At 42.6% G+C, this 18,127-nt stretch overlaps 1 protein-coding gene across 7 annotated transcripts in view; it reads right to left on the reverse strand.

Annotated features, from left to right (window-relative positions):
• neo1a (neogenin 1a) overlaps positions 1-18,127 on the reverse strand; it is a 454,282-nt gene that overhangs the window by 55,361 nt on the left and 380,794 nt on the right. For all 7 annotated transcript variants that reach the window (XM_079554653.1, XM_079554651.1, XM_079554650.1 and 4 more), the window contains exons 10-12: positions 12,532-12,680; positions 5,811-5,949; positions 5,679-5,728 (exon numbers count right to left, since the gene is read on the reverse strand). In XM_079554653.1, the coding sequence (XP_079410779.1) occupies positions 5,679-5,728; positions 5,811-5,949; positions 12,532-12,680 (338 nt within the window). The remainder of the gene's footprint in view (positions 1-5,678; positions 5,729-5,810; positions 5,950-12,531; positions 12,681-18,127) is intronic.

Below are 18,127 nucleotides of genomic sequence, written 5' to 3' on the forward strand. Positions count from 1 at the left end.
GGGGTAAAGCCAAACTGGAGAAAATGTGCTCGGTTCAGGTGGGAGTTAAGGGGTTAAAAAAAAAAAAAAAAAAAAAAAAGGCTAAAATAAAATTCATCAAACTACAAACAAATAATGGCGCTCTGGTAAAATAGCACACACATGCTACAACAAAACATCAGATTACATGCTAATGAAAATATGGCTATTTTATCTAAATGATCTGGCGACCCCCCAAATTTGTCTCACGACCCCCTTGGGGGTCCCGACCCCCAGGTTGAGAACCACTGGTTTAGAGGTTATAACCTAAAGGGCCAATATCTCACCAGCCTAGAGACTATTTGGAAACTCAAGTCACCGATGTGAAAACAAACAGGGTCGATTCAAGCAGAGCCTCCGTGTGGTCTCCGAGAGCTCTTAAGCAGCTACTATTTGTTGTCTTCAACCTGTGAGATGTTTCTGTCACGTCCCTGCAATGTCTCAGAGACCTGTTGGAGACCAAGGAGATCTCAAAGAGTCGAGTCTCCTTGAGATCTCCTCGGTCAGGGACGTTTCTGTGCAGGGACGTCACAGAAACGTCTCACAGGTTGAGCATAACCAAGTATGTCCAGACACAACTGCTTCAAATCGTGTAGACCTCGCGGAGACCTCACGGAGACCTTGTGTAGACCTCGCGGAGACCATGCGGAGACCTTGTGTAGACCTCACGGAGACCTTGTGTAGACCTCACGGAGACCTTGTGTAGACCTCGCGGAGACCTTGTGTAGACCTCACGGAGACCTTGTGTAGACCTCACAGAGACCTTGTGTAGACCTCGCGGAGACCTTGTGTAGACCTCACGGAGACCTTGTGTAGACCTCGCGGAGACCTCACAGAGACCTTGTGTAGACCTCGCGGAGACCTTGTGTAGACCTCGCGGAGACATTTTCAAGTCAGCATATGGTCTCCGCGGAAATCGAACCTCTGAAAACCTGTTAGTAAGTAAATAATACTATAAATCTGAACCCGGGTCTGTCCTTTATTTAGATTTTGTCGCTGAAAACACAGGCAATATTTCACAGACTAACGCAGATGAGAGGGTTTCAGCAGCAGAAGAAGAAATGACCAAACTACGCAGGATGAAAACTGCCTGAATGAAGAGAAAGAATCCACTCCAGGTGTGTAATTAGATGAGGAAACAACAATTAACAACATAGAAAAACAAAAGAAAATGATCCCTGCACCAGCGCTTTTAGTCACTGATCATTTGAAATGTGCGGCGGACAAAACATCTGAAAAAGATTTCCTTTCTCGGTTCCAGGAGAGCGGCAGTTTAAGCACTCCTCCCTGGGACTAATTACCTAATGAGCTTTCAAAACTCAGCACAAATCAACAAGAGCCGGGCGTTAATTATTCATGACTTTCACTAATCGCATGTTTGTGTTCGGAGCAGACGAGCGGTGCCGTCGCAGCAACAGGCGGAGCTTTTCCCTCGTTCACTGGAGAGATGAAGAGAGAGTGTGTCTGACTTTTAGGCCCTGTGTTTGTAATTCAGGCTTTGTATCTTTGCAACAGCCAAGTTTCTGAGATTTAAGTTCAGTCCAGGATTGTGTCATGTTGTGATCGCAACTATTTACGCAAAGTTAGTGCAGCATAATCAGCTCTTTTGGAACCAGTACTTAAAGGGATGTTTCAGGATGTTTGACATAGGGCCTCATTTCCTAGTCATCCAGTTCTTTTGCAGTTCTTATATTTGAAGAGCTTTGTGGCGCTAGGCTAGTGCATTTCTATGGTATCAGCTAGCCTGCATTAACCTATTAACTCTCGCCTAAACCGAGAGGATCTTTTCCCTCACGTCATCAGATTTTTTTTTCCATCATTTTGTTGTTGGGTATTCAACTCATTTTTGTAACTTTTTTGTCATTTTTTCGTCAATTTTTTATCAATTTTTTGTAATTTTTTTGTGATTTTTTTGTAATTTTTTTGTAATTTTTTTGTAATTTTGTTGTAATTTTTTTGTAATTTTTTTGTAATTTTTTTGTTATTTTTTTGTTATTTTTTTGTTATTTTTTTGGTCAAATTTTTATCACATTTTTTTATTTTTTTGTCACATTTTTGTCACATTTTTGTCATTTTTTTGGTCATTTTTTTGGTCATTTTTTAATCCAATTTTTGTCATTTTTTTGTCATTTTTTTTGTCAAATTTTTATCACATTTTTTTATTTTTTTGTCACATTTTTGTCACATTTTGTCCTTTTTTTAATCAATTTTTTGTCATTTTTTCGTCAATTTTTTATCCAATTTTTGTCATTTCTTTGTAATTTTTTTTGTCAAATATTTATCCAGAGTGTTGCTGATTTCTGGAGATCATTTTTTTTGTAATTCATGCAGTTCTTATATTTGAAGAGTTTCGTGGCGCTAGGCTAGTGCAAGGCTAGTGCATGTCTATGGTATCAGCTAGCCTGCATTAAAAACAGTGTGACCCGCTCCACAGAGCACCTGAGGCAAATCACTTATAACACCAGACTCACCATATACATGTCTGTGTCCATAGAATAATTTAAAGAGGGGGTGTTCTGCTTTTGTCAGTCCCATAGCACCAGTCTATATCACACTACAATGATGACAAACCTTCTGCTGGTCTGTAAATGCAGTAAATTAGAATAACTGCCTTGTATAAAATGTCTCTCTAAAAATGGCTGTAGTGAATGTCTGGAAATAGGCCTCTGTCTCTTTAAGAACCTCTGAGCCTTTAGACACGCCCCCTCCACACGCTGTCTGTGGCATCAGTGGGGAGGGGGTTCTGCTGAGGAGCAGTGGTCGGTTACTCGGCTGGTGACGAAAGCTCGGAGGCGTCTCCAGGAGGTGGGGGCGTTCCTAGTCTGAGCATGTTTTTAATGAGGGAGTGACAGAATAACATGATGGAAAGCTTGAAAAAGTCAATTTTGCAGAATACCCCCCCTTTAAAATGACTTCTTATTATTTGAGCAGCATCAGCTTCGTGGTTGTATAAGCTACGCGGCGGTGGAGTGATCTGCTAGGAAATAGTCCCTCAAAATGCGATCATTCATGTGATGCAGGTCAGTTATATTCCAAAAATTATTCTACTTTGGACCTGAATTAACAACTTTCTGAGTGACAGTGCAGGATTTTAGAGGCAGTTGTGGTGAACAGGTCATTAGGACATGGCTGGAACATGTAGGGGGAGGAAAATACATAATTTTAACATTTTTAAACTCCGTATAGTCCCTTTTAGGCCTTCTTAAGAAGATTTTGGGCATTCACAAAATGTGTTCTAAGCTGAAAACAATCAGGAGGACTCTTACACACAAAAAAACTTTGAAAAATGACCCACGAAATCAGGCATCTTAGCAACAATCACACAAAAAAACGCCCAAAAATTCTCAAGGGACTTCGTGTTACAATGTTTTCTCCTCGTCCGAAACAAACCTGGAGTGGATTGTGTGATAACAGGAAGAAGAAAAGAAGCCGATAAAGCTCCATATCAAACCCATGCATTACCATTAAATCAACCTTTCTCTTGATAATTCCCCCTCCCTGACTCAGCAAAGACCATCCCTTTAATCTTCCCCTGCACCGGGAGACCACGGGCGCTTTACCACATCCCGCCGTCTCATGCCCAGATCAAAAAAACTTTTCAAACGCTAACAGCTCTGACGAAATCTCGAAAAAAGAAATATAAAACAGCCGTGAGCCGCGTGTTGGAACATCAAAATGGCCGTATATCCAATCGCGGAGCCCAGTGCGTTCGGCCGCCGTGAATCTTGTTGAACAAAGAAAGTTGGAATAATGTAGGCAGCGCGAGCGCCGTCCCCCGAGCGGAGACGGAGGAAAAAAGCATTCAGCGCTCGCCGGCTCGGGCCACAATCCAATCTCCATGAAGGCGATGTGCGCAGATCGCTAACGTTTAAATCTACCGGGACTTTTGGGTCAGAGGGAAGTGGAGGAAAATGAGTCGGGGAGATCTGCATCGATCAAGGGTGTTATTGCTTTTCTTGGTTTTTTTGAGGAGGCGGGTTTTAGGTGGAGGTTTAGTTCTCTGCACAGAACATACTCATATTTACATTTCATTAAAGTCACACATCACACATAAAACCTCAGCGGTGATATTTCATTGAAAATAATATCAATGTATGGTGAAAGGTGAGAAACTGGAGCGCCCCCTGCTGGCAGTGGTGAGAGCGACGTGTTATAAAACATTAGAGTCCCGTTAAAGTGACACAACTTTTGCTAACACAATTATATTTAAGCTTTTGTTCGGTTTACATTTTTTATGATGTTTAATGTTTCGTTTCCTTAAAGATACAGACGGCATCTCGTCATAGAAAGGGGGCGTGGCTTCGCCGAGGGGGAAAATAGAATCTTATGAGAAACACAATTTTTCCCTCTTTTCAGCCATTTTCTGGTGAAATATAAACTTATTTATCACATACAAATAAAGTCAATTAAATCGGGCCCATATGGATATTTTCTCACAGCAGATTGTTCTGTAGAAGTGAAAAAACGGCAGTCATAGCGAGCGCTAGCATTAACACAATGCTAACATGTAGCATCATGTTAGCATTCTCCTTTAAAAAAAAAATGTATTTATGGGCTGTTGAACCACTTTGCTCCTCTCCATGTCTTTGTATCTTTAGAAACCTATATTCGTAATTCTGCATTTGTTAAAGTAGTTTTTGAATAATTAGAGAAAGTTTACATTTTTCCCCAAATTGTTTGTATTCAATTTTCAAACATGACCATAAATGGGAGATTCCAGAGATGCCGTCTCTATCTATACAGACGGCATCTCTGAAATGTCCCATTTCCTCATAGAAGGGGGCGTGGCCTCGCCGAGGGGTAAAATAGAATCTTTTGGAAAACACAATTTTCCCTCTTTTTAGTCATTTTCTGGTGGAATATGAACTTATTTATCACATACAAATAAAGTCAATTGTAAATCGGGTCCATATGGATATTTTCTCACAGCAGATTGTTCAGTAGAAGTGAAAAAACGGCAGTCATAGCTAGAGCTAACTAAGCGTTAGCAATAGCCCAATGCTCTTTTGTAATTATGGAGTTTTCTTTCCCTGTCTTGGAACCAGCAGAATGTTGTAACATAAATATTGATGATTGTATAGTCACTGGAATAGGACAAAATGACTATATGTCATATCTTCTTTGTGCAGAGTAAATGAATGTATCTATTTCTTAAGTACGAAAGGGGGAGGTGCTAACAAGCTGAAGCTTCTGCCTACTCCCTTTGAGCATCATATCCACGTTATTTATTTATCTATTTGGCTCTTCACCTACGCATGTATCTTTCTTTTGCTTGATTACTGAGCTGAACTCTGTTCCTATGAAGAACTTTGTGGAGCTCAGATGCTCAAATAAAAAAGATGAATTGAATTGAATTGAACATGTAGCATCATGTTAGCATTCTCCGTTATTCATGTATTTATGGGCTGTTGAACCACTTTGCTCCTCTCCATGTCTTTGTATCTTTATTTAGTAGAAACTATATTCATAATTCAGCATTTGTTAAAGTAGATTTTTCTCCAAATTGTTTTCCCCCTTAACTGTATTCAAACATGACCATATATGGGCGCTTCCAGGGTCACCGTCTGTTTGTGCTTCCGGTTCACGTCCGTGTAACTTCATCGTTCTTCTTTTTTTACACTTTAAACTTCATTACGTTCAAACAGTGAAAATGGAGTTACCTTTGAGTTCTGCACCTCCAGCGTCAGGTTCTGCGGTGGAGCACTGGGAACTGTGGAGAAACACAGACAGAAGACAGAGTTCAGACCAGGCGAAAAGCAAAGCAACATTGTAAACCGTGAAAGGCGCCTCACCGTCCGACAGCGTGCGCACCGTCACGTCCTCCGTGGACACCCCGGGGCCGTGCCTGTTGTTGGCCACCACCCTCAGGCTGTACTCGGTGAACTTCCTCAGCCCCGTCAGCGTGTGCGACTGCCCGTCCACGTCCACGTCCTGCCGGGAGACAGAGGGGTCAGTGAGGGGAACGTCTGAGCAGGAGGGGTCAGTGAGGGGAACGTCTGAGCAGGAGGGGTCAGTGAGAGGAACGTCTGAGCAGCAGGGGTCAGTGAGAGGAACGTCTGAGCAGGAGGGGTCAGTGAGGGGAACGTCTGAGCAGGAGGGGTCAGTGAGAGGAACGTCTGAGCAGGAGGGGTCAGTGAGAGGAACGTCTGAGCAGGAGGGGTCAGTGAGAGGAACGTCTGAGCAGGAGGGGTCAGTGAGAGGAACGTCTGAGCAGCAGGGGTCAGTGAGAGGAACGTCTGAGCAGGAGGGGTCAGTGAGAGGAACGTCTGAGCAGGAGGGGTCAGTGAGAGGAACGTCTGAGCAGGAGGGGTCAGTGAGAGGAACGTCTGAGCAGGAGGGGTCAGTGAGAGGAACGTCTGAGCAGGAGGGGTCAGTGAGAGGAACGTCTGAGCAGGAGGGGTCAGTGAGAGGAACGTCTGAGCAGGAGGGGTCAGTGAGAGGAACGTCTGAGCAGGAGGGGTCAGTGAGGGGAACGTCTGAGCAGGAGGGGTCAGTGAGAGGAACGTCTGAGCAGGAGGGGTCAGTGAGGGGAACATCTGAGCAGACTGAGGAGACCTTGGGTGAAGATCGTCTCATTCACCACTTTCTAAAGCAAAGATTCGCCTTGGAAACTACGCAGAGCGGCGGAGAGCTGTTTGTGAAGACACTCGAGGAGCTTAAGTGGAATCGAGCCGTCAAGATGAGTTTAGTTTCCTCTTTATACTTTAGAGAGAGAAAACCAAGATAGTGTTGAAGAGAAGGAGGAAGACATTGAACCAAATAGCTCTTTATAGTTTTATTTACTGTGTTTTTCTATCCAATCCGTTTGGACACACTTTGAATATGTAAGAGGCTAGTTTTATTTTATTGTATTGGCTCCTCAGAGGCGTAGCAGGACCAGGGACTTCGTTTGAAAGCTTAAAGGGACTATAAGGAGTCTAAAAATGTTAAAATTAAGTATTTTCCTCCTCCTACATGTTCCTCCATGTCCTAATGTGTAGAATGAGCTCAGACCTGTTCACCAAAACTGCCTCTAAAATCCTGTACGGTCACTCAGAAATGTGTCACTTCGGGTCTGAATTGCCGTCATGCACGAGCTTAATATAGAAGGTGCAGTTACACATATGGCCTGAGGTGGCAGTAGTGAGTATAAAATGGCGAACTTGCTTCTAGCCCCTTTAACATTATAGTTTCCAGCACAAAAGAACCCAAGTCTCTATTGCTGGGTTTCAGGTCACATCACACAGGTTCTAAAGGCCTATAATATTATATAGAGCAGTGGTCCTCAACCTGGGGGTCGGGACCCCCAAGGGGGTCGCAAGACAAATTTGGGGGGTCGCCAGATCATTTAGATAAAATAGCCATATTTTCATTAGCATATAATCTGATGTTTTGTTGTAGCATGTGTGTGCTATTTTACCAGAGTGCCATTATTTGTTTGTAGTTTGATGAATTTCATTTTTTTAACCCCTTAACTCCCACCTGAACCGAGCACATTTTCTCCAGTTTGGCTTTACCCCAGTCCAAAAGCTTCTGGAAAAAAGCAACAAAACTGAGTCGAAAACAATGATGGAAATGTGACAAAAAAGTGACGAAAAATTGATGAAAAAGTGGCAAAAATGTCACAAGAAATTGACAAAAAATGACAAAATGTTAGAAAAACATGACAAAAATGTGATTAAAATTTGACAAAAATATGACAAAAAAAATGACAAAAAAATGACAAAAAAATGACAAAAAGATACAAAAATGAGTTGAAAACCCAACAAAAAAATGGTGTAAAAAAATGTGATGACGTGAGGAAAAAGATCCTCTCGGTTCAGGCGGGAGTTAAGAGGTTAAGAATTATGTCGGCTACTATTTCTATTCCTCACGGTGTGACCCGAGCAGGGGTCACAAATCCCTTTTACTGTTAAAATGGGGGTTGCGGCGCCAAAAGGTTGAGAACCACTGATATAGAGGTAAAATGATTTTGTTTTTGAGGACATTTTGGTCTTGTACAGAGAGATCATGGATCCAGTGACTGATCATTAACGACACTAGACCCTCTAATACACCTTATGTGTGATTTTCGCAGCTCTGTGATGAACAGAAGGGAAATAAAGGACGATGAAAAACTTGTGAAAAGTCACAATCTTTCTTTTTTTAGTCTCAGGAGGTGTTGAGTTGCGAACAGCTGTAAACCCGACACTTCTCTCTCACTCTCTGGAGCGTTTGACAAAGCAGAGCAGCTTCACATGGAAAGATCGAAACAGTTGAGATTTTAACATTTCTCTGAGTTTTTAAACGGTTAAAATCGGTCCAAGGACAACTTGGATGTGGATTCTTGGACGAATGTGTTTTTATTTATATTTATTCTTTTAAACTGTTTTATTCATGTTTATTGTTTTACACTCTTACAGCGGTAGAGCTCATTTGTATTGTTTTGGTTTTATTGATCTTGTTGTGTGTGCAGCACTTTGGAAACGTTTTGTTGTTTAAATGTGCTATATAAATAAAGTGGATTGGACTGAGAAACATCCTGTTAAAGTCTTCAATCCAGAACCAGGCTGTTTAAATGCACACGAGATCAAGAACACGCGTGTTTCAAAACGTGTCAACAATGTTGAAAACTGAGATATTTCGGCATTTGCCTCTTCCCATAACGTTGGTGTCCGTCCAGAGAGGAGAGAGGAGTTAATCAGGAAGGAGAGAGTTTCATAAAACACTGATTATCTCCGTTTCTAGAAAAAAACTAGCCTCTGTTTAGCTTAGATTTCTCAGGAACCGAGGCTCGTAGAATTAACCTGTTTTCACCTACGGAGAGCTTAGATTCTTGTCTTTCAAATGAGCCATGTGTCCATAGCTATGACATATAATACGCTGTGGTCAGGGCTGGACTGGCCATCGGGAGCTTCGGGAGTTTTCCCGGTGGGCCGACGTACTTTTGGGCCGGATGGGCCAATCACACCGAAATAAGGCCCATAATACTTTAAAACCGGCCCACAATTAACGGGAAAATCCATCAGAATTTCTATCATTACGTTTATGCAATTACACATCTTCTTCACTAGAGGGATGTGACGCCTTTTATTCCCCTCTGGTGGCGCTTTCTTGAGTCATGGTTCTCAGATAATCTGGTATAATGAGCGATGGGCCTCTGGGACATAACACTCATGCCCCTCACATTGTGAATATAAGAGGAAATAGTTTATTGTAACTCCCTCCAGGACCCACAGAACCTCAGGCCTCTATTTTTATACACTTTAGACAAATGTTTGCAAAGAAGTGCATGCTGGGAGTTGGCCAGGTGACTCCGTCTTGCCCCTCGTCGCCAGTGCAGTTTGTAAATCTTCTAGTTTCCATTGAAAGGATTTACAATGTTTGGCCTTTTTGTGATTTCTATCTTCACTCCAAACTCCATTACTCTGTGGTGAGTTTTACCGTTTCATCTTGAATCTACAGTGCGATAATTTGGTTGGTTTTGAGAAGTTTATTTGTGTTGCAGTCTCGAGTGGAACTTCATTAACGGAACGCACATTTTAAGATTGTTGAGTAATTTTACAAAAGTTCCTTCAAGTTATGAATGAAACGATTAAAGTGTTGAGTGTTTTGAGGTGTTAGCTTGAATTCAGCAGAAACAAAATGCAACTATTGTCCTCGATTCGTAGCTTATACTGTTTTAGTTCAAGCCAAGGGTTTATTGTTTTACTCATCACCTCGACTAATGCATTGAATATGACTTTTTTTTTTTTTTGGAGGGCCGGTCTTGACCCAAAAGTCCCGGGCCGATTTTTTCTGCCAGTCCAGCCCTGGCTGTGGTGCTACTAAATTTAGTGAAAAATGGTCTGGATTGTTGGCGCTCTACAGCTAAATCCCCAAAACAGCTTCAATGTGTTAATGAGCATTTTGTAATTCCTACATTTTCTTTTCAGACATGACTTGTGAAAGTGTAGCACAGTTAATAGAAAAACTGGCTCCTCCCCCACTGGCTCCTGTGACATCATCCCCTTCTACAACCTGAAAACCACCTATTACTTTCTTTTCCTCAGTTATGTCGCCGAAAATCAGCGATGTTGTAGATACAGATTGTGGATGGACCTCACGGGGTTCAATAATCTAAGTGCAATTCAGCGCCCGCTCCAGCAGATGGTGCCCTAGGGCGATGGTCTGCACTTTATTTGTGTAACACCAGGAGTCGCTGTGGGGCCAACACAGAGCGACAATTACTTAATGCCTTTTTCCAATTGTTTTTTATATGAACCTCAAGTCTCTGCGCTACATGTTTACAACTCATTACGTGGATTTTACAAGTGGTAGATGCTTTCCAAATGTTTCCAAACAAGAGCTGCGGCGTCTCATAGGAGTCCCGGAACAGAAACAGCTGCTGCTAATGAACTAGCTCAGCATTAAGTCGCCGTTCTCTCGGAACACGACAAAAGTACGTAATGCTTTTAGGCTTGATGTCTCTTACAACCAGATACTTGTACTTTGCTGTTGTTATTATGTCTCTGTAGCTCCACCTCCTCCCCCCCCCTGAACTCTTCCACCTCCTCACTTCAGTTCTCCGGAGAGCCCCCATTACTCCGGGGGCCGGCCTGATCCATTATCGAACTAAAGGCTTTTTAATGGTCCGCTGCTCTGACTCCGGCTCGCGGACACGAAAGAGAAACACCGGCAGAATCGCGTCGCCTTTTCTCCAGCTACTATTAAGCACGATCACCCCTCGCCGCCGCCGCCGCTGTTCTCTTTACCTAATGAGCCCTGCCGAACAAAGCACCGGGCACGCCGACTGCACCGGGAACACACGGGCGTCGGAAAACCTGCTCACGCGAGTGCAGTCGTTTCCAGAAGGGGGACGTGTCGATAAGGCCTTTTATCAGACAGATACGAGTACTTTTGTTTGAGTATACGGAGTACAGAGACGAGTACATCGACAAAGTACACAGGAATATCTTCATTGTGAGCCAGACGGGATCAGAAGTAATGACGTGCCTTTAGAAACACAAGGTTCTGTCTGTGTTCTGAGTATTTAAAGGGGCGAGATGCAAGTTAGTCATTTTATACTCACTACTGCCACCTCAGGTCATACGTGTAACTGCAGCTTCTATATTAAGCTCGTGCATGACGGGACTTCGAATTTTAGAGGCAGTTCAACAGGTCTGAGCTCATTCTACACATTAGGACATGACTGGAACATGTAGGGGGAGGAAAATACTTAGTTTAAAAAAATTTAAACTCTGTATAGTCCCTTTAAGGTTAAAGTGCATATGACACATTAGACACATTTTTTTGCTAAGATTTTGCATAAGGTTTTACCCAACTTTCTTTAGTTTGTCATTTTTTGTGACGTTTATTGCCTCACGTCCTTATTGAACACATACAGGAAGTGACATAGATGGATACAGACGGCATCTCGTCATAGAAGGGGGCGTGGCTTCGCCGAGGGGGAAAATAGAACCTTTAGAGAAACATAATTGTCCACTCTTTTTAGCCATTTTCTGGTGGAATATGAACTTATTTATGACATACAAATAAAGTCAAGTCTAAATCGGGTCCATATGGATGTTTTCTCGCAGCAGATTGTTCAGTATAAGCGCAAAAAACTAAACAAAACGGCAGTCGTAGCTAACACTAGCTAGCATTAGCATTATTTTATTTATTTATTTATTTATTTGATAGGGACAATGCATATTGATGAACAGTTGCACATGAGCACTGTGAATATGCCAGATTATAGCAGGGATGCTAGTTTCCATCTGTAGTCCAGAGGCAGGAAACACATACACAATTTACAATTTACAATTATATTGACAACAATAAATGCAGTAACAACTAAAAGTCTTCACAGACCTGGTTTTCCTTTACCCACAGTTTAAAACGTGCTTTAAAAGTGGCCAGAGTTGGAGTCTCTCTGACTGATAAAGGGAGACTATTCCAGTACTTGGTGCCTTTTACAGAGAGCACAGTCTGTCCAGAGGAGGTTCTCCTGTGTGGAACCTCACAGAGAGCACAGTCTGTCCAGAGGAGGTTCTCCTGTGTGGAGCCTCACAGAGAGCACAGTCTGTCCAGAGGAGGTTCTCCTGTGTGGAACCTCACAGTCTCCTCCAGCTGATGCTAACATGGAGCATCATGCTAGCATTCTGCATTTTTTTTATGTATTTATGGGCTGTTGCTCCTCTCCATGTCTTTGTATCTTTATTTAGTAGAAACTATATTCATAATTCAGCGTTTGTTAAAGTAGTTTTTGAATAATTAAAAGTTTCGATTTTTCTCCAAATTGTTTTCCTCCTTTACTGTTTTCAAACATATGTGGGCGAAACCAGAGATCTCGTCATATCTTTAGAGAAACACAATTTTCCACCCTTTTCAGCCATTTTCTGGTGGAATATCAACTTATTTATCACATAAATAAAGTCAAGTGTATCGGGCCCATATGGATGTTTTCTAACAGCAGATCGTTCAGTAGAAGTGAAAAAACGTCAGTCGTAGCTCGCGCTAGACACTGACACTTTGACACGGATACAAAACGATTCCAAAATGGCGTCCGCGTACCTGCTCGCTGCCGAGGCTCGTGTCCGTGTAGTAGAGCTTGTAGTTGAGGATGTCTCCGTTTCCCGTGACAGGTTTGTCCCAGGTCAGGGTCACAGAGGACGGGGTCACCGTCGTCGCCTGCAGGTTCGGGGCCGGACCTGGCACTTGCACTGGAAAGAGAACGAAGAAGATTTAGACTTAGATCAGACTGTGATCGGTTAAATTCACCCGTCTCTAACTCAAATCCTGACACCGACACTGTACGAGGAGTGGAGGAAGCAGGACCTGAACTACAGACTCTTAAAACAACATAATACTGTAACACATGCAGGGCCGCTGTCAGCCATTTTGGTTCCCGAAGCAGAAATGTTTAATGGTGCCCGGAAAGTGGGGCAGCTCATTAAAATTCATCACACTCTCAAAACTACACCAATAATATTTGTAGAATTAAACTAATTGAGTTTAGATGTGACAGTTTAACAGCTGGTGTTAAACGGTGTTAAAAGATATTTCCTGAAAAGAAAAACACTTCCCACTTTTTCATATTTCTTCCCCCTGGTCTCAGCCTAACAGAGCAAAGTTATATTTTTTCCCCCCAGAAGTTTTCCATCAAATGTTTTTCCACTTTTTACCCTATTTTTTTCTAAATTTGTTCAATTTTATTCCCATTTTCCTCTATTTCTTCCCCTTTTCCACCCATTTTTACACCCACCCCCCAATTTTTCCCAATTTTACCCAGTTTTTTAATATCTTTTCCAATTTTTTCTCTCTCTTTTACACAATATTTGCATCTTTTTTTTCCCAAATCCCCCCCATTTAATCCTTTTCAAACTCCCTCCCATTTCAAAAATCTAAAACCATTATCCCCACATGTTTTTCCTCACATTTCTTGCCACCAAAGATAAACTCGACATTGTACATTTGCATATCTTCCAAACATTATCGCGTATACGAGTTTAAAGACGGGGTATTCTGCTTTTTTCAGCCACATAGCACCAGTCTATATCACACTACAATGATGACCAAACCTTCTGTTGGTCTGTAAATGCAGTAAATTAGAATAACTGCCTTGTATAAAATGTCTCTCTCAAAATGGCTGTAGTGAATGTCTTGAAATCGGCCTCTGTCTCTTTAAGAACCTCAGGCCGTGGGAACCCAGGGTGCTGAGGGCGCTGCAGCACCCCCTGGTGGATAGTTTGTGAACTGCAGGCAATATTAACCCCTTAACTCCCACCTGAATTGAGCACATTTTCTCCAGCTTTACCCCAATCCAAAAGCTTCTGGAAAAAAGGTGAAAATAGCGACAAAACTGAGACGAAAATAAGGATGAAAATGTGAAAAAAGTGAGAAAAAATGGACGAAAAAGTGATAAGAATTTGACAAAAAAATGCGAATAATTTGACGAAAAAGTGACAAAAAAGTCATGAAAATTATACAAAAATGAGTCGACTGCCCGACAAAAAAAGTGACGAAAAAAAATCTGACGTGAGGAAAAAGATCAATTTAGTTTTGTAGGTCTTTCAAATGAGGCGTTACACTGGCCTACAGGATTTGGGTAAAGCTGAACTGGAGAAAATGCTCTCGGTTCAGGCGGGAGTTAAGAGGTTAATAAATAGGATTTATGCACAGAAAAAGTATTTTGGGGGTAAATTTTGTCTCTCAGCAGCACCCCCTCACTAAAACAGCTTCCCACGGCTCTGGGTCTGACCCTTTCGGACACGCCCCCTCCACACGCTGTCTGTGGCATCAGTGGGGAGGGGGTTCTGCTGAGGAGCAGTGGTTGGTTACTCGGCTGGTGACGAAAGCTCGGAGGCGTCTCCAGGAGGTGGGGGGGTTCCTAGGAGGACTCAGGCAAACCTATCCCTAAAATGGCCGCCATCAGAGTTTTTACAGATTACTCAGAAATACGTGAATGTGCCAAGGCAACACTTCAGCCATGTTTTTAATGAGGGAGTGACAGAATAACATGATGGAAAGCTTGAAAAAGTCCATTTTGCATAATACACCTCCTTTAACAGTTGGTGCCCCCTCCTCCCAGACTCTGAGTTTCATTCTGCAGCTTCCACTCTTTCCTTTCTCACTCACTATTTATCAAAGTTATGTGTTTCATGTTGCACGATTGAACCATGAATGGCCAAAAAGACAATTCTGATTCAGATTCTGAGCAGCACAAACACAAAGGCCTCAGACCCAGCGCGTTATGAGAGTATAGATCACTGCCATCAAACACAATTTCTGTATTATTAGACACCTAAAACCCTGGTGCCAGACACTGCGGAGATGAGTTCTTTGAGACTTTTGTTTTATTTTATCTCTGCTGTGGCGGTTCTTTCAGTGTGTATAACGATCACATCCGATTTCTATGCCTCAGTTCATATCTGTCTGTAAAGAAGTGACCTTCAGCTGTGTTTATTTCCATTAATTCCCATATATTTAAATGTGGACCTATGTCAGAGCAGGAAACAGCCAAAGGTAATCAAGTCACTGCTGTTTCTCGCTTCCTTTTAAAAGTTTCCACTGATGTTTTCTTAATTACAGACTCTGGCTGTTCAGCATCTCTGCACTTTTAGATCTAACTTTGACACTCTTGACCAGAACATTGTAATATCCCGTCTTGAATCGTGTGTTGGGATGAGTGGCACACTGCTTCAGTGGTTTAAGTCATATTCTTTTACCTCGCAGAAAGCCTCCCTAACCTGTGGGGGACCCCAAGGCTCAGTTTTAGGGCCAGTTCTGTTTTCATTGCACATGCTGCCATTGGGCTCATTTTTTAAGAAAGACCTTAAATCTAACTCATCTGCCACCTTCAAGGGATATTTCAGGATTTTTGACATAGGGCCTCATTTCCCAGTTATCCAGAGTGTTTTTTGTAACTCATGCAGTTCTTATGTCTGAAGAGTTTCGTGGCGCTAGGCTAGTGCGAGGCTAGTGCATGTCTATGGTATCAGCTAGCCTGCATTAAAAACAGTGTGACCCACAGAGCACCTGAGGCAAATCACTTATAACACCAGACTAACCATATAAATGTCTGTGTCCATAGAGTTTGGAATATAACTGACCTGCATCACATGAATGATCACATTTTGAGGGACTATTTTCTAGCAGATCACTCCGCCGCTGCGTAGCTTATACAACCACGAGGCTGATGCTGCTCAAATATGAGGTATTTTAAATGCAAAATGGTTAAAAATATTCTATGGACACAGACATGTATATGGTTAGTCTGGTGTTATAAGTTATAAGTATAAGCCACGAAACTCTTCAAATATAAGAACTGCATGAATTACAAAAAAAATATCTCCAGAAATCAGCAACACTCTGGATAACTAGGAAATGAGGCCCTATGTCACAAATCCTGAAATATCCCTTTAATGACATGTCTTAAAGAGGTCAAAGACTGGATGTCGCTGAATTTTCTCAATTTGAATGAGAAAAAGACTGAAAATGTGTATTTTTTTTTTGGTGAGCCTGACCTCACTGGCTGGGCTCTTGGTCCACTTGCGTCTTGGATTTCATATTGACGGTTCATTTCATTTTGTAAAACAGATCAACGCAGTAGTAAAAACTAGTTTTCTCCAACTTAGGCTTCTAAGTAAGATAAAGCGCTACTTGCCTTTAAACCAGTGTGAACAGGTGGCCCACACATTGATCACGACTCTCTTGGATTATTGTAATTCTTTGTTTTTTGGTCTAAAGCAGTCATCGATTCACAGACTCCAAATGGTCCAAAACTTCTCTTCACTGTTGCTTTTAGAAACGACTTCAAAATTCTATTGTTTTTAAATCCATCCATGGACTGGCACCGCCTTATTTATCTGGATTGTTGTTGTCAGAGCTCTGGGATCCTCGGGCCAATGTTTGCTGGATCGTCCAAGATCTCATTTCAAAAGTTAAAGGAGATAAAGCTTTCGCACAGGTGCACAGTGCGGCAATACAACAAAAACTACAAAAACTGTCTAATGTTCATAGGGAGGGAGTTCCTGCTACTGCACAGCACTTTGGGGCAGTGATGACTGTTTTGTTAATGTGCTTTATAAATAAGCCCTATCGGTAACACTTTACATTACGGGCTGGTTATTCCTTGGTACTTACAGTGGTTCTTACACTGGTACTTACAGTGGTTCTTACACTGGTACTTACGGTGGTACTTATAGTGGTACTTATAGTGGTACTTACAATGGTACTTATGGTGGTAATTACAGTGGTATTTCTAGGTTCTTATTGTGGTACTTAAAGGATGCTATAGTGAGAATTACAAGGTATGTACTTCTAGATTCAGTGGTAACTCTTAGTAATGAAGGTTGTACTTGCTGTTTTATGTTGTTTTATAGTCACACAATCCTAGAAACTTCATCTTTGTGTGTAGAAGTACCACATTTACTACTTATGAATTGCTGCTGTAGTATTCTTGAGTTACCAATAAGTACCATAGATGTATCACTGAAACTACTAGAATCTCTTAGTAATGAGAGATACAATGATAACTCTGTGTCTCCCTAACCCCTAACCCTAATTACTAGTAATTATGACTTTAGTACCACAATAATAACCTACTGTAAATACTAGTACTTACCACTGTAATAACCACTGTAATTACCACGGACGTACCGGCCCATAATGTAAAGTGTTGCCACTCTATCTTGATTTCCTTTCTTCTTTTTTCCATATTCGCTCTTGGACATCAATGGTCAGAGGGTTAAGTGCAAACAGAAGCACAGTCACCGCGCCCCCCCCCCCTCATCACTGTAGCATGTCCGCTGCAGGTGGTCCTTGACTGAAGAGCTGCACTTTCCTCTGCCTACACGCATTACGAGGCCCCCGGGGGAGGAGCACGTACTGCACGGGGGCCCCGCTGCTGCGATCCCTCTCCTAAACACACACAGTCTGAGCCGGGACCCCCCCATCCCCGAGTCAGCCCCTTCAAACCCGAGCAGCCCGCGCCCTCCATGCAAGGACACGCGCGCTGACCTAGAAAGGACGCCTCGCAGCGCCCTAGATATTGACAAAGACGGAGCGCTCGCAGGTCGGGGGCGCCGCGCCAGACGCACTCGGGGAACTCCCTTTAGTTTAGCGCCACTTTCAAGACGGCGTGAAGCGGCAGACGGCGGGCGGCGGGTTCGCTCGCCTCAGTGTAAACAAAGCACAGAGAGAGAGAGGGAGAAAAACACTCTGGTCCTAATAGCGGGAGCGTGTCCTTGAGTCCAAACAAGCTAATGAGGCTCGCCAAATCACCGGGAACAAAAGGCGGCGGACAGAAGCGGGACGCGGTTTGTGGAGCGCGGATTTAAGCCGTAACAAGGTCAAATGTGGGAAACGTAGAGGAGACGGTAGAGCGGCTGCACCTGTCGGATATTAGGATCTGGAAACGCAATTAAAGGGGGGGTATTATGCAAAATGGACTTTTTCAAGCTTCACATCATGGTATTATGTCGCTCCCTCATTAAAAACATGCCTGAAGTGTTGCCTTGGCACATTCACGTATTTTTGAGTAATCTGTAAAAACTCTGATGGCCATTTTAGGGATAGGTTTGCCTGAGTCCTCCTAGGAACGCCCCCACCTCGAGGCGTCTCCAGGAAAGGGTCAGAGGTTCTTAAAGAGACAGAGGCCGATTTCAAG

Source organism: Gobius niger, assembly GCF_951799975.1.
Source record: "Gobius niger genome assembly, chromosome: 4".
Classification (NCBI taxonomy): Eukaryota; Metazoa; Chordata; class Actinopteri; order Gobiiformes; family Gobiidae; genus Gobius; species Gobius niger.